Source organism: Anomaloglossus baeobatrachus, chromosome 3 (genome assembly GCF_048569485.1).
Source record: "Anomaloglossus baeobatrachus isolate aAnoBae1 chromosome 3, aAnoBae1.hap1, whole genome shotgun sequence".
NCBI classification, from domain to species: domain Eukaryota; kingdom Metazoa; phylum Chordata; class Amphibia; order Anura; family Aromobatidae; genus Anomaloglossus; species Anomaloglossus baeobatrachus.
The window spans coordinates 543000099-543017761 of NC_134355.1; the positions used below are offsets into that span (position 1 = coordinate 543000099).

Genomic DNA, 17663 nt, shown 5'->3' on the forward strand with positions numbered 1-17663 from the left:
TTGGAGATTTCTCTGATCCTAGCTGTAACTCTCAATACGGCCAGTTCAGATTGACTGCTGGATGTAAGCCGATCACAAGCACAAAAAGCTTATTTTCATCACAGGAAACAGAACGAGTATAAACTAATCACCAGGGAGTGAAATAGGAATATCAGACAATATTCACATTATATTAAGCCCAACCAGCCTCATTGAAGCATAAAGTACAGTAGAAATGAAAAGGTGGCGAGACTGGTATACTGCTAGTGGGCACAGTACAGTCTTCCATAACACAGAAGAAATGGCGAAAAGAACAGAAAGACAAAGTTGGAAGTCACTTGGCGTGTAACTTAGAAACTAAACCCCTTTTATTTCATATACAAAGATGGTCTTATATACAAAACATTGAGGCGCTGTCCACAGCAAGCAGATTCCTGCTCTCAGATTACACCATGGAGCAGTGGTCTGACTGGTGCTAGTCACAATGCCTTCCATCTTGTAATAATAAATGTAATCACTGTACTGTCGCCATCTTTGCTTTATGGACACAATTTTTGGACCCATATATATACAATTACAAATGATTGCATGTAGTAAAGGTAAGCACAATACTCCACAATAGGACTTTTCTTCTAAATGAGTGTAAACAGTGAAAACATTTACTCCTGTGATTGCAGTTTAATGTGCAGTCAGAAAAGCTGGTATCAAAGTGAGAATGCATCAATGTCAGTGCTCATCAGATGTTTTGGGGCATATTGGCAGGATACACATTGTTTTATAGGTGCTGGTCTGGCTTTGGAACATTCACTATTTGGAGAATGAATACTCTGCAGCTCTGCATTCCCTTCACTGTTTAGGATGCTGCTGCTGGGCAGGGAACTGCAGCCCAGGCTTATTCAAGACAATACCCGTCTTATGCTGTGCAGGGGAACTAGGGGACACGGCATTAAACCAGCACTGGGGTGGCTTTACTGTCAAGATTTGTGAGGTGCTCAATGGGTAGACCCCCATTGATCATAAAATACCACCACTTTATAAGATGGTAAAAACCCTTTAAATCCTTGCTAAAATGCTGCAATTAAAAAATCTGATTGACTTGTATTGAGATCCAGAACGAGACCAATGAAAGCCAGAATGATGCTCTCATAGACATGTATTGAGTTGTGACCTCCAGCTCAATCAATGAAACACTGGAGCTACTGGTAGGTCATAAAGTGCAGGACTGACAAGAGCAATGTTGAAAACAGGGAAAGGCACTGGAGGGCGAGTATTAGACAGGGGTCAGAGAATTAGATCTCAAGCACCACTCCAGTGCTGAAATAATGAAAAATGCTGGCGTGATGCTTTCAGTAGCTATGATACCCTTTGCCTGTGATGATTAGAGGCCATTTACACTGCAATAGCCCATTGCACATCCATCCGCTCTGGGGTCAGAGCCAGCCCACCACACCTTGCTGCCGTCAGAGAAGGTATCACATGATTTCCACCAATCGCCTTTAGTAATAATTTGTCCATGTCCAAAAATTTTCCTGTCGTGACCAGTGATAGGCCAGTGTACCAGGTGACCTCTTGCTTGTAAGTCGTCTGCAATGTTGTCTGGAAAGCCGTCCTCTAGATACAGGTGCCATTTCTGATCTGTATGTGAACAAAAGTCAAACAAGAAATATACAAATAACATGCATACGAAGTCTAAAACGCAGAAAATTATTTGGAAGAGTAAAGGCCCCGTTACAATTTATCTGACGATCTCAGTAGCGATGTGACACACCCAGATCATAGTTACGATTTGCCGAAATCGCACATACAGTCAGGGCCAGAAATATTTGGACAGTGACACAAGTTTTGTTATTTTAGCTGTTTACAAAAACATGTTCAGAAATACAATTATATATATAATATGGGCTGAAAGTGCACACTCCCAGCTGCAATATGAGAGTTTTCACATCCAAATCGGAGAAAGGGTTTAGGAATCATAGCTCTGTAATGCATAGCCTCCTCTTTTTCAAGGGACCAAAAGTAATTGGACAAGGGACTCTAAGGGTTGCAATTAACTCTGAAGGCGTCTCCCTCGTTAACCTGTAATCAATGAAGTAGTTAAAAGGTCTGGGGTTGATTACAGGTGTGTGGTTTTGCATTTGGAAGCTGTTGCTGTGACCAGACAACATGCGGTCTAAGGAACTCTCAATTGAGGTGAAGCAGAACATCCTGAGGCTGAAAAAAAAGAAAAAATCCATCAGAGAGATAGCAGACATGCTTGGAGTAGCAAAATCAACAGTCGGGTACATTCTGAGAATAAAGGAATTGACTGGTGAGCTTGGGAACTCAAAAAGGCCTGGGCGTCCACGGATGACAACAGTGGTGGATGATCGCCGCATATTTTCTTTGGTGAAGAAGAACCCGTTCACAACATCAACTGAAGTCCAGAACACTCTCAGTGAAGTAGGTGTATCTGTCTCTAAGTCAACAGTAAAGAGAAGACTCCATGAAAGTAAATACAAAGGGTTCACATCTAGATGCAAACCATTCATCAATTCCAAAAATAGACAGGCAAGAGTTAAATTTGCTGAAAAACACCTCATGAAGCCAGCTCAGTTCTGGAAAAGTATTCTATGGACAGATGAGACAAAGATCAACCTGTACCAGAATGATGGGAAGAAAAAAGTTTGGAGAAGAAAGGGAACGGCACATGATCCAAGGCACACCACATCCTCTGTAAAACATGGTGGAGGCAACGTGATGGCATGGGCATGCATGGCTTTCAATGGCACTGGGTCACTTGTGTTTATTGATGACATAACAGCAGACAAGAGTAGCCGGATGAATTCTGAAGTGTACCGGGATATACTTTCAGCCCAGATTCAGCCAAATGCCGCAAAGTTGATCGGACGGCGCTTCATAGTACAGATGGACAATGACCCCAAGCATACAGCCAAAGCTACCCAGGAGTTCATGAGTGCAAAAAAGTGGAACATTCTGCAATGGCCAAGTCAATCACCAGATCTTAAACCAATTGAGCATGCATTTCACTTGCTCAAATCCAGACTTAAGACAGAAAGACCCACAAACAAGCAAGACCTGAAGGCTGCGGCTGTAAAGGCCTGGCAAAGCATTAAGAAGGAGGAAACCCAGCGTTTGGTGATGTCCATGGGTTCCAGACTTAAGGCAGTGATTGCCTCCAAAGGATTCGCAACAAAATATTGAAAATAAAAATATTTTGTTTGGGTTTGGTTTATTTGTCCAATTACTTTTGACCTCCTAAAATGTGGAGTGTTTGTAAAGATATGTGTACAATTCCTACAATTTCTATCAGATATTTTTGTTCAAACCTTCAAATTAAACGTTACAATCTGCACTTGAATTTTGTTGTAGAGGTTTCATTTCAAATCCAATGTGGTGGCATGCAGAGCCCAACTCGCGAAAATTGTGTCACTGTCCAAATATTTCTGGACCTAACTGTAGGTCGTTTATTAGCGGTTACACGTAACAATCTCACAAGCGACGCAAAATCGTTCAGCGATATATTGTTTGACCAAGGCGATCGTGTGGATGTTATTCGTCGTTTGCAGGATTTTAAACGTACCAATACAGTATGTCTGCTGCGTTCCAAACGATGAACAATATTTTCAAAGTGAACGACGTGTCAACGATCAACGATTTTCAACCTATTTGCGATCGTTCGGAGTCGCGCGTAGGTGTCACATGCAACGACGTCGCTAACGATGCCGGATGTGCTTCACGGAATCCTTGACCCCGACGATATATCGTCAGATAAATCGTAACGTGTAACGCTGCCTTAACAGTCCAAAGTTGTCCATACACGAGTGAGCTGTGGACCGGATGAACAGCCATCTTTCTCGGCTCCTCCGTACACCTGAGTGTTATTTGTTTTAAAGGGAGATTTGGGAACAAACAGGCAATAGACACCTCTGGAGGCTGCTTCTCCTCCCGGGAACTAAAGAGGTTACATTTATTCCTCTCTTCCCAACAACATCTTCATCAGTTGCAATCAGCATGTTTAGACGACTTTAATCTCTTGTTGTACCCAAGACTGGGACATAGTCTGAATTGATTTTACAACTTAAAATTTTCCAATTATACAATCTAAACTTTGGCACTAAGCCCAGAACAATATGCCTGCTCATTTCAAAAGGATGACACCTCTGGCAGTGACTTTATGCACCTGGGTACAAAGCATAAATATATTCCAACTATTTAATCAACGTTTTTCTCTACATCTGCTCTCGGGAGAGAAGAGGGGTGGTCAGAGACAGAAGTCCCCGTGGAGATGGTTGACAGAATTTTATCTCAAGTGTTTAGCCAGCTTCATAATGCAGAAATAGCAGTGCCACCAACAAACTGCTCCAAAGTGAAAAATACTGCACCTCAACCACTCCGAGAAAGGGTCATTTGGTGTCTCAAGAGGGTGATGGTGTTTTCTTTACCCTTAACCTCAGTTTAGATGAGTGCTAAATACAGTAGACCAATCATGTCAGCACATTGTGGATGTGACCATCTCAGTGTGTAGCTCCGAGCACTTGTCTGCATAATGGATGCGTTAAGGCTGATATTTACATGCACTAGCTTGGTCCAAAAACTAGATCAAAATAGGGCTTGCGGACATTTTTTCCCAAATAGACAACAGATATGTGAGAAAAATTGCTATATAGACATCAGTTGGTCTATGTGTGACTAACTACAGGGTGGGCCACCTAAATAAAATGGGAATGGTTGGGGATATCAACTTCCTGTTTGTGGTTCATAAGTATATGGGAGGGGGAAAAGCTTTTCAAGATGGGTGGTGACCATGGCGGCCATTTTGAAGTCAGCCATTTTGGATCCAACTTCTTTTTTTCCAATTGAAAGAGGGTCATGTAACACATCAAACTTATTGATAATTTCACAAGAAAAACAATGGTGAGCTTAGTTTTACCGTAACTTTATTTGTTCATTAGTTATTTACAATTTTATGACCACTTATAAAGTGCTGCCCATTGTGTTGGATTGTCAATGCAACCCTCTTCTACCACTCTTGACACACTGATAGCAACACCTCAGAAGAAATGCTAGCACAGGCTTCCAGTAACCGTTCTTTCAGATGCTGCACATCTTGTATCTTCACAGCATAGACAACTGCTTTCAGATGACCACAAAAATAAAAGTCTAAAGGGGTCAGATCAGGAGACCTTGGTGGCCATTCAACTGGCCCACGATGACCAATCCACTTTCCAGGACACTATTTATGTAGGAATGCTCGGACCTGACACCCATAACCCTCTTCCCATTCGAAAAATAAAAAGGTGGATCAAAAATGGCCGCCATGGTCACCACCGATCTTGAAAATGTCCCCCCCTCACATATACTAATGAGCCACAAACAGGAAGTTGATATCACCACCCATTCCCATTTTATTTAGGTGTATCCAAATAAATGGCCCACCCTGTATGTGAACAGTAGACCAATGTGTGATCCATTGTGCACATAATTGCCAGTGTGTGGTTCATTGTGCACATAGTTGGCTAGTGTGTGGTCCATTGTGCACATAGTTGGTCAGGGTCTTGTCCATATTTCACATAGTTGGTCAGTCTGTGGTCTATTGCGCACACAGTTGGTCAGTGTGTGTTCCATTGTGCACATAGTTGGTCAGGGTCTGGTCCATTGTGCACATAGTTGGTCAGGGTGTGGTCCATTTTGCACATAGTTGGTCAGTGTGTGGTTCATTGTACACATAGTTGGTCAGGGTGTGGTCCATTGTGCACATACTTGGTCAGGGTGTGGTTCATTGTGCCCATAGTTGGTCAGGGTCTTGTCCATATTGCACATAGTCGGTCAGTCTGTGGTCTATTGTGCACACAGATGGTCAGTGTGTGTTCCATTGTGCAAATAGTTGGTCAGGGTCTGGTCCATTGTGCACATAGTTGGTCAGTGTGTGGTCCATTGTGCAAATAGTTGGTCAGGGTCTGGTCCATTGTGCCCATAGTTGGTCAGTGTGTGATCAATTGTGCACAGACAATAGTTGGTCTGTGTGTGGGCCATTGTACACAGACAGTCATTGGTCTGTGTGTGACCCACTGTGAACAATTTTTACAGATTTTACATTGTGAATATATTTACAGATTTTTTGAGTAAAAAAATTTGTTCAGGGTTTTTTGCACATGTGTTTGAAAAAGCTGTACAATTTTTTTCTTGGATATTCAAAAGAGCGTTATTTTATTTTTTTCATGGAACTTAATTTTTGATGTCATTATCATACTTTTTTATTTAATTTTTTTGCTGATATTGGTGGGAAAATAAAATAAAGGAAAGAAGGACATAAATGTAATATGTGTCAATTTTTCAAATTTCTTGGGATTTTTTTTCTGGGCACATAGAACTAAAGAAATACATTGAATAACTTGTTCCTCTCTCTGTATCAATCATTTTGATATATTGGACAAAATTTCAAAGGGGGCAACAAATGACGATTTGGATTATTTATTTTTTTTTCCTTAGTGTGCCCCCTATAAGGTCATAAAAAATGTATTTTTTTTTTATCTGATTACCCCTATATACGGGGCCAGTATATTAAGCTTATGCGGGCGTCACGCGGTACGATATATCTGGCGAAATGTCGTCGGGGTCACGTCGTTAGTGACGCACATCCGGCATCGTCAGAGATATCGTACCGTGTGTCACCTATGAATGAGCAGAAATACTCACCTTCTCGTTCATCGTTGACACGTCGTTCATTTTCATAATCTCGTTCCTCCTTCTGTGCTCTGGTTGTTCGTCGCTCCCGTGGCAGCACACATCGCTCCATGTGACACCCCGGGAGCGACGAACACAGGTTACCTGCGTCCCGCCGGCAATGCGGAAGGAAAGAGGTGGGCGGGATGTTTACGTCTCGCTCATCTCCGCCCCTACACTTCTATTGGCCGGCTGCCGTGTGACGTCGCTGTGACGCCAAACGTCCCTCCCCCTTCAGGAAGAGGATGTTCGCCGCCCACAGCGACGTCGCCCGGGAGGTAAGTACGTTTGACGGGTTGTTAACGACTTTGTGCGCCACGGGCAACTAATTGCCCGGGACGCACAAACGACGGGGGCGGGTGCGATCGCTTATGCGATCGCACGATTTATTGTCCCGTGTGACGCCCGCATAAGTTACATTGGAAATGCAGGCTCCTAGCTTAGCCCAGTAGCTCCCGCTCCCTCCCCTACAGGGGCGGACATATCACTGGTGAAACTTGTGTAGCCACACAGGGCCCCATGGGGTTAAGTGTGCTTTACATGCTGCGACATTGCTAACGATATATCGTCGGGGTCACATCGTTAGTGACGCACATCCGGCGCCGTTAGCGACATCGCAGCGTGTGACACCAAGGAGCGACGATCAACGAGCGCAAAAACGTGAAAAATAGTTGCTCGTTGACACGTCACTCCTTTTCCAAATATCGTTGCCGCTGCAGGTACGATGTTGTTCGTCGTTCCTGAGGCAGCACACATCGCTATGTGTGACACCGCTGGAACGACGAACATCTCCATACCTGCATCCACCAGCAATTAGGAAGGAAGGAGGTGGGTGGCATGTTCCGGCCGCTCATCTCCGCCCCTCCTCTGCTATTGGACAGCTGCCGTGTGATGTCGCTGTAACGCCGTACGAACCGCCCCCTTAGAAAGGAGGCGGATCGCCGGCCAGAACAACGTCGCAGGGAAGGCAAGTCCGTGTGACGGGTTTTAGCGATGTTGTGCGCCACGGGCAGCGATTTGCCCGTGACGCACAACCGACGGGGGCTAGCGATATCGCAGAGTGTAAAGTACCCTTTAGTGGGCTCATTTCTATCTCCAAAGCAGGTGGAATTGTGTATTTTAATTTATTTGACTGAAAAGGGCCCATATACTGTCTGTGTCTGTCAGTGCTCCCCTATACACATCAATCACATTACTGCTGGTTCTGGAGGAGGAAGCAGTTAGTGCCTTCCTTTGCTGTACACAGAGCACTTGATCACTGTATATATGGTAAATACAATAATAACATGTCTATGGCTTCTCTATGGGAAGCTTGGCTGTGTTTGACAGCCAGATTCTCTACTATACAGAGACGTTTTAGAACACAGACAGCCCGGGCAATTAAAGTTTAGTGGCGGTCAAGAATTAATCAAGTAATATTTTTTTCTGCATATTATTGCATTTTTCCCACTCTGAAAAGATGTGGGGAAAAAAATACCAGCATGTGCACTCAGGTCAAATAGGAAGGTTGTTCTAAGTGTATTTTAAGCATTTTTATGTGTATTTTGGAACAAAATCTGCTCCGAAATCCTTATCAAAATTCAGTTTCAACCAAATGGAATTACACATATAGTTTTTCAAGCATTTTTTATGCAGTTTTTAATAAAATTAAGTTAGTAGTAGATACAACAGAAAGGAGATGTAAAAACACGTTATACCTTTTTTTAATTTGGATCTAATCCTGTTTTTGGTTGAAAAAACTGCACTTGTGAATTTAGTCCTGAGGTCCTTTATAATAGGAAATAATTCTGAGCATACTTATGATCATTATTGCGCCTTCTGACAGAAAAAAGGGCTGAATCACCAGTGAAATTAGCTTTACTAGCACATGATCTATTGATAAACTCACTTTAGTAGTAATTTATGGCACATTATACCAGTAACGACTTTTACCTTTCTTAATATATTCCACATAGAACCGAGGGGCGTCCAGTGCTTGCTGAGGGTTCATTCCAAATTCTACCATGTTTAAAAGAACCTTAGTAAAAAAAAAACAAAGTTTATGGTAAAATAAGCCTTAAATTTAAGATTTGTTTATAGGAGTGGTCTGTTCTTAGTACAGTAATTACATATAATCAATCATTAGGCAAGATTTATCAAGCTAAATGCGCCAGAGTGAAAGGGAGTCTGTCAGCCAAAACTGTCTGTGTATACCCAGCACAAAGCTTTGTATGTGAAATACCTGCTATAAAAATCTCACATTAAGGCCCCCTTCACATGTCAGTGATTCTGGTACGTATGTGCTTATTTTTATACGTACCAGAATGACTGACATACGCAGACCCATTATAATCAATGGGTCTGCTCACACATCAGTGATTTTTCACTGAATGTGTCTCCGTGCAGCGTACACGCGTGTCCGTGATTCTGCACGGAGACAAGTCAGTTTTTTTCTGGCATCACTGATGACCCACGGACCACACTATGGTGTGATCCGTGTGTGATCCGTGAAACACGTACCAGAAAAATACTGACATATAAAATAATAAACATTTTCCACTCACCTTGCCAGCGACGCGTTGTGCAGCCTCCGCTCTATGCAGCTCCTGCCCGGCTCATGAATATTCATGAAAGCAGGAACAGCCGACCCGGAAGTAGCTGCAGAGAGCGGTGGGCAGACGTTGCAGAGCCGAGGAGTTCAGCACCATGGACAGCAGGAGCGAAGGCAGGTGAGTAATGTCCATATGCAATCACGGATCACGGATTGCACATGGACAACCCACATTTTCCGTGAATCACGGAACACGGAGGGACATGTGAGTGTTTTACACGTCAGTGAAGAACGTCAGTGTTTTTCACTGATGTGTGAAACGGGCCTAAGAGCTCACTCACACAAGCGTATACATTGGATGAGTGCTATACAACGTGCTATCGATAGCACTCGGGCAGTGCCGATCAACATCTTTTTTCTTATGCCGATTTGGCATAAGAAAGAAAATTACAGCATGATGCGATTGTGTTGCTCAAATCGGATGACACGTACTTATTCAATCTCATCGGAATACACCCGCATAACGATTTTCATGGACTCCCACAATAGAGAAAATAGAAGATGGAGGCATTGTGTTCCCCTGACAGTGTGCTATGATTCTCTCATCCGAGAGAATCGGATGCCATTGAGCTGACACTTGGATCAACTTCTTATCAGAGTTTGATCCCAGTGTTATTTGTATAAATGATTTAATTCCCTTGGATGAGAGAATCTACACTCGTGTGACCCCGGGCTTAGTGTTCTAATCGCTGCTGAAACTGAAGTTTAACCAAATATGCTGATTATAGTGCTTCGTGCACCCTTGGGGTGTCCATGAGACTCAGCAAACCGTTCCGGATCTGCCCATTGGTTTTGCACACTACCAGCTCCCCCACTGGTGAATGACAGCACTGACTTGCCTGAGCTTTCTCTTCAGACAATGCAAGACAAGCCAGTGCTGTCAATCACCAGTGCGGGTGGAGGCATGCAAATCCAGTTGGCAGAATAATGCATTGCACCTCTTGGTCCATACCTCGTACAAAGTCACACAGTCATGTGCTTACGGTAGCTTATACTTCAGTTTAAGTTGACAGACTCTGTTTAGAGCTGAACTTGTGTAGGGGGGAAAAAAAAAGAACAAATACCCCTCCTATATTTTATGACTTAGGCTGCTTTCACATCAGCGTTTTTTTTGAAGGACGTTAAAAAACACAAAACGTATCTGACTGGATTCTAGACATATGTTTGCATTGCAATGCATTTTCAATGGAATCACGTTAAGATGCGTTCACGTGCGATGCATGCGTTATATACCGGATCCGTTCTTTTGCGTTTTGTTACCTTCTTTCAAAAACGCTACTTGTAGCGCTTTTTACCTGCATCCAAATAGTGCATGTCACGGGATCCTCACTGTACCGCATGCAAGCGCATGTGAACGGTGGTATGGAGATAGAAAGGATCCTGTTTCCTCTAGTGAGCATGCCCAGAAACCACCCAAAATCAGCCAGTCAGTCACTCTCCCTCTCTCTCTCCCCTCTCCTCCCGATCACATAACACTTGCGTTTGCATGCGTTAAACACTTAATCAACAGGATCCAGTCACATGCAGTTTGCATTTTTTTGCGTCCTCAAAAAAAAGCTAACGTGAAACCAGCCTTACTCCATACCTGTTGGACTAGATGTATGGATTAAGGTAGGGTAACTTGGCTTTCCTGAAAAGCATGTGCCAAGATGAAGATATGTCACTTTCTGCCAGAAAACTGACACAAGTTGCCTAATATATCTCCCTGTTTGTGTGCTGCTTTTAATAGTGTTTTTTAAACTGAAAAATAGGATGATGGCAGCATGAACATTTTAGGCTATGTGCGCACTTAGCGTTTTTTCATGCGTTTCCGCAACGTTTTGATCTGCAGCGTTTTAATGCCATGATTTTCAAGCCAAGTCTATGGGAAATAGTGCTTTCTTGTGCACACAATGCTGTTAAAAAAGCAGAGTTTCAGTTGCAGAAAATTTGTCAAAATCTCAGCGTTTAAAGAAGCAACATGTCAAGTGTTTTTGCCATTTTGGCAGCGTTTTGCTAACATTAGAGTCAATGAGAATTTTCCAAACGTATCCAAAATCAAAATTCTAGCATTTTACATGCTTTTTTGATGCAGAAAGCTTGTATTTTTGACAAAATAAACGCATGCGTTTTTGACATTTTATTAACCCCTTCAGCCCCGGGGCACTTTCCGTTTTTGCGTTTTTGTTTTTGCTCCCCTTCTTCCGAGAGCCGTAACTTTTTTATTTGTCCGTCAATCTTGCCATATGAGGGCTTGTTTTTTGCGGGACAAGTTGTACTTTTAAATGAAACCATAAGTTTTACCATATGGTGTACTGGAAAACAGCAAAAAAATTCCAAATGCGGAAAAATTGCAAAAAAAGTGTGATGGCACAATAGTTTTTGGGATGTTTTATTCACCGTGTTCACTATATGGTAAAACTAATGTATGGGTATGATGCCTGAGGTCGGTGCGAGTTTGGAGACACCAAACATGTATAGGTTTACTTGTATCTAAGGGGTTAAAACAAATTCACAAGTTGGTCCAATAAAAAAGGTGCACGTTTTGCGCCATTTTCCGAAACACGTAGCGTTCTTATTTTTTAGAATCTATGGCTCAGTGATGGCTTATTTTTTGCGTCTCGAGCTGACGTTTCTAATGGTATCATTTTTGCGCAGATGCTATGTTTTGATCGCCTGTTATTGCACTTTGCGTAAAACTTGCGGCGACCAAAAAACGTAATTTTGGCGTTTGGAATTTTTTTGCTACAACGCCGTTTACCAATCAAATTAATTGATTTTATATTTTGATAGATCGGGCATTTCTGAACGCGGCGATACCAAATATGTGTATATTTATTTATTTTTTAACCCTTTAATTTTCAATGGGGGGGAAAGGGGAGTGATTTGAACTTTTAGGTTTTTTGGGGGTTTTTTTTTAAACTTTTTTTAACTTTTTTTTTTATTTTACTAGTCCCCCTAGGGGGCTATAGCGATCAGCAATCCGATCGCTATTATCTATCTGCTGATCACAGCTATACAGCTGTAAACAGCAGATACAGTCACTTTCTTTTTCCCTCTGCTCTGTACCGAGGGAAAACGAAAGTGAAACATCATAGCTGCAGGCGTCATCACATGACCCTGTGCTACGATGGCAACCACCGATAGTCACGTGATCACGCACGTGACTTCCGGTGGGGGCGGCGGTAAGTAAAAAACATGGCCGCGCGCATTTAGATCTTGCTGCCAGACTTTGGCAGCAAGATTTAAGGGGTTAATGGCCGCGGGTGGAAGCGATTCCACCCGCGGCTAGCAGGCACACATGTCAGCTGTTGAAAACAGCTGATATGTGTGCCGACCGCCGCCGCCTGCCCGCGGCAGGGGGCGGGGCTTAATGGGACACGCTCCATGACGGATATATCCGTCCATGGTCATGAAGGAGTTAAGGGCATGATATGTCCCTTTACACACACACACATAGTCCAACAATTAAATTAATGAAAATCATTAATTTAACGTTATTTTATACATAAATATTAGAACACAGTTATCATTTTAATAAAATTAGCTATTTTGTTTATGATATTAATCATGATACTGTATTTGTAATCATTTTTTTTCCTTTTTTTCATAGTGTTTGAATGTTTAAACTTTATTTAGTAGTGTATTTGTATTCAAAACGCATCTGACTTTCAGCAATGAAAAAGCATGTAAATCGCGGTAAAACGCGGCCAAAACGCGGTAAAAACGCAAGCGTATTTTTAGCGTTTTTGTGGTCAAAACAAAATTTGACAAAGACAATTTCTGCCAGAGGATGCTTTTAGAACTCAAACTACCTCGACGCAAAGTGCGCACATAGCCTAAGGGCGCACGTGCGATGTCGGTGGGGTCAAATCGAAAGTGGAGCACATCCGGCGTCACTTTCAACATCGTAGTGTGTAAATCCTAGATGATACGATTAATGAGCGCAAAAGCGTCGTTATCGTATAATCGGTGTAGGCTCCGACTTTTTCAAAATTACGCTGCCGCGACAGGTACGATGTTGTTCCTCGTTCCTGCGGCAGCACACATCGCTGTGTATGAAGCCGCAGGAGCGAGGAACATCACCTTACCTGCCGCCGGCGGCTATACGGAAGGAAGAAGGTGGGCGGGATGTTTACATCCTGCTCATCTCCGCCCCTCCACTTTGATTGGCCACCTGCCGTGTGACGTCGCTCTGACGTTGTACGACCCGCCCGCTTAGGAAGGAGGCAGGACGCCGGCCAGAGCGACGTCGCAGGACAGGTGAGTGCATGTGAAGCTGGCGTAGCAATAATGTTCGCTACGCCAGGAATCACAAGATATCGCTGCTGCGACGGGGGGGGGGACTATCGCGTGCGACATCGCAGCATCGGCTTGCGATGTCGCAACGTGCAAAGCCCGCCTTACACTAACATCTATATAAGAAGGTTTACAAAGAAGATCTCATTCCTCTTTGTGAACTATGACACTGTGCTGCACTTGTGTCTTCAAGAAGGATGACCTTAGGTTCATGTACTTTTATTCTTTTTAATCTGGTGATGTTGTGTTTGTGTTTCCATATTTACCTGCACATGTCCTTGAGGTTGCATGAATCCTCCCATAACACCAAAACTGCAAAGCAAATCTTCAGTGTGAGCATCGGTGGCCATAGCTGGGATGATTGTTTGGAAAGGACGTTTTCCAGGTGCCAAACAGTTGGGATGTCCAGAGAAAAGGGAGAAATTGTTCCCTCGGTTCTGAAATAGTCAAACCACATATCAGTATGATTTATACTTTTACTTTTTGTTTTTAGCTCACTGCACATAATACGCAGTAAACTATGAGATGTAAAATTACATTAGGAGCACAGATAATGAAGCAGAAACAAACAATAAGATGCAGTTGTGTCAAAAAGCGTTGTCATATCCAATCAGCAGAAAGTGGTCAATATTTCTGAACACCATAATAGATCTCCGCTTATGGCCACTACTCCATCCCTACACGGTATATACTGTAACTGTGCGGGTATACAAATGCTTATCCGAAACCCGGTATGTGGCATAACATTTCTCCTTGAGAAGAGTGCCAAGCTGGCATACGGAAACTTGTAGCCCAGGCAATCCTCCCTAGGTAGATGGTATAACAATAGCCTCTACACAGAAGAAGAGAGCAGGGCCATCTATTGAAGGTAACAATCCTGGAAGTCAATATTGAGCCTAAGAAAAAAAAGCAAAAATGATGAGCAAATACCCTAAAATCTAATATATTAAGCTGAGTGTATGTAGGTGTGTATATCCACTAAAGGAATCCGCACCCTCACATTAAGGCTATGTGCGCACGTTGCGTAATTACATGCAGTTACGCTGCACTTTGTAGCGCTGCGTAACTGCATGCGTCCTGCGTCCCCTGCATAATCTATGGAGATTGTGCAGGGGCTGTGCGCACGTGGCGTCTTAGAGCGCAGCGCTTCGGCTGCTGCCCAAAGCACGCGTTCTAAGAAGTGACATGTCACTTCTTCCGTGCGCTTTGCCGGCAGCCCCTGCTCTGTCTATGGCAGGAGCTGCATGCAGAGCGCACGTTCTCTGCCGGCACCATGCGCTTCAGAACGGAGCTTTTCAGCTGAGCTCCGAAGCGCACCTTTAAGGTGCGTTGCAGAGCGCACACGTGCGCACATAGCCTTACAATCACAAAATTTTGCACAGCCGCCTCATTTCACTCAGGGAACATCATAGATTATGTTTTGAGGAAAAATTTACAGTTTAGTTATTCGCCAAAAAAACCACTTACTTAAGGCCCTGTCACACACAGAGATAAATCTTTGGCAGATCTGTGGTTGCAGTGAAATTGTGGACAATCAGTGCCAGGTTTCTGGCTGTGTACAAATGGAACAATATGTCCATGATTTCACTGCAACCACTGATCTGCCAAAGATTTATCTCTGTGTGTGACAGGGCCTTTACTGTTTGGATGTGTGAGGTAATAAATTGGCTGTTTTGACAGCCTGGGTATTTATCAGGTGGCCTATAGCAACCAATCACAACCCTGCTTCTATTTTGCTACAGGTCATTAAGGGTAGTTTCACACTTGCGTTGGACGGCTTCCGTAGCATTGCGTTGTGTGACGGATGCAACGAATGCGTTGCATATAGTGGCACAACGGATGCTACGGATCGTACAAAACAACGGAAAGCTTTTTATTTTTTTTTATTTTTTTCTTCTTTACAGTTTAATTACCGGCAGCAGACTATTGTGAACGATCAGCTGAATCTCAATAGCCGGCGGCCGGTCGCTCAGCTGAGCGCTGTCACTTGCCGGCGGCCGGGCATGCCGGCGGGCGGGCGCTCAGCTGAACGTTCGGCCACCGCGAGACAAAATAAAATTTGTGATTTAAAAAAAAAAAAAAAAAAAAAAAAAAAAGAGCGCATGCGCAGTGAAATCCTGAGGATTCCGCTGCTCAAAACAACAAAACAACGTTACATGTTGCGTTCCTCCCGCTGGGCGGAAGCAACAGAGCGTCGTCCAGCGGAAGCAACGCAGGTCCTTTTGGCACAATCCGTCATCCATACAAGTCTATGGGAAACAGCGGAATCCGTTAACGGATTCCGCTGTTTTCCAAAAGGGCGGATTGTAATGGAAGGAAAACAACGCATTTGTGAAACTACCCTTATAGAAGCTCTGACTGGTTGCTATAGGCAATAAATGGCATTCTTAAGATAAGATGTCTTATGTGTCCGTTAATCCCATTTCGGTGGTGAGAGGGAAAGTGGGAGACAGGGAGAGTGGAGGAGAGGGAGAGACAGAGAAAGACTTGGTTACTATCCCGGGTAATGCTAGGTACTACAGCTAGCAAGTAAATAAACAGCAAAGTGCATGTCAATGAAATAGGGTACTTACTTAGTTAACATTATTTTGATAAACAAAAAAAAAACGTAAAAGCCACCTCACCACATCAAGGTGACCCATATTGGGATGGTCCTAACTCTAATATTTAAAACTTTACCATATGTCTAGTTATGTGAATGTGGACAAGGACTGAGCAGAACCTGGGGCCCAACATGGACACATTGACGTGGTGGGATGGCATTTACATTTTTTTTATTCATTTTTTGAATTAAGTACCCTATTTTATTTAAATGCACTTTGCTATTTATTTACTTAACTTAGAGCTTTTGCTCATGGTTTTTCTTTTTTCTTGAGAGTTGCTGTTTAATGGCCAGTCTGAACATGCTCCTACACATTGCGTGTATACAAGCTTATATTCCAGTTAATTTTTCTTTTGTTTTCTATAAAGAGCCTTTCCACATCACTTAGGACATAGAGCCAACTCACATTTTTCTCCAAAAGGAAAGAATTTGAGAGCTGTCTCGGGTTCATGCCTCTCATCAGAGCAAAGTAGAAAGCTTTTATAGTCATGGCTGAAAGTGTTGACAACCTTGAAATTGTTCCAGAGAATGCTTATTTCTCCAAGACAATTATTGCAATTGTGACGCCCTGGGCAAGCCAGGGGTCACAGGTCATCACACCACCACACCCTACATCCCAGTCAGGAACACCAAGGCTACCAAAATCCTTGTTGCCTTCCTCCAGGGGCTGATGTTCACACCAGGGGGTGGGCCAGGCGGTTGGCTCCGCCCACCAAGGAGTACACAGCCCTGGAGGCGGGAGAAACCAGGCAGTCAAGTGAGGGAAGTGGAAGTAGAAGGAAGTGGTAAAGGAGCTAAGTGAAAGTGAAGTAGTAGTGAGTAAAGGAGAAAAGGAACAAAAGGGAGCGTGGAAAGGCCTGAAGTGAGTCCAGCTAAGTGCAGGACAGGTCAGCAAGGTCGGCAACAGCGGTGATCGTCTGGAGGGGGACTGCTCGGAGGTTGCTGGAAGGACCGCGGTCGAGTAGTGGCCGGCGGTCTGGAGCAGTATACGAAGGACAGTCAGCACCAGGGCAGGGGCCTCTCGGACCCCGGCAAGGCTAGGAGTCGCCATAATTTGCCGAATCCGTCAGTGAAGGGGACGTCGATCCCCCAACAACCAAGTCCCGATTGAAGACAACCGTCCAACCATTAGTGAGGAACACCGCCACCGCCAGGGCACTAGCTCCTCAGGGCCAGCGTCTGCGGGCAAAGTAGGGCTCCTCCGGCCCATATCCAAGCCGGGGAGCGGGTTACCGGTGGGAACCCATCGCTACCAACTTAGAAACATCAGGTGCAGGTCAGAGGGACATCACCGTTACCTGCTGGGAGAGCAAGTGCAGCCGTCCGTGGGAACCGTCTTTCCAGCCGTGTGGTTTACCGTAAAACTGTGTCAACGTCTCAGGCTGAGTGAGTACCACAGTGCCGCAAGGAACAGCGCTGCCCCCGCGTCCCTGCGCCCACCAGGCCCTGCACCCTTCCACACCATCACCGGGCCCCGGGATCACCAACCCC

At 44.0% G+C, this 17663-nt stretch overlaps 1 protein-coding gene across 2 annotated transcripts in view; it reads right to left on the reverse strand.

Moving 5' to 3' along the window:
* Positions 1-323: 323 nt before the first annotated feature.
* Positions 324-17663, reverse strand: part of LOC142296799 (glutathione hydrolase-like YwrD proenzyme) — a 136657-nt gene continuing 119317 nt past the window's right edge. For both annotated transcript variants that reach the window (XM_075340808.1, XM_075340809.1), the window contains exons 10-12: positions 13837-14007; positions 8635-8719; positions 324-1614 (exon numbers count right to left, since the gene is read on the reverse strand). In XM_075340808.1, the coding sequence (XP_075196923.1) occupies positions 1358-1614; positions 8635-8719; positions 13837-14007 (513 nt within the window). In that variant the 3' untranslated portion in view covers positions 324-1357. The remainder of the gene's footprint in view (positions 1615-8634; positions 8720-13836; positions 14008-17663) is intronic.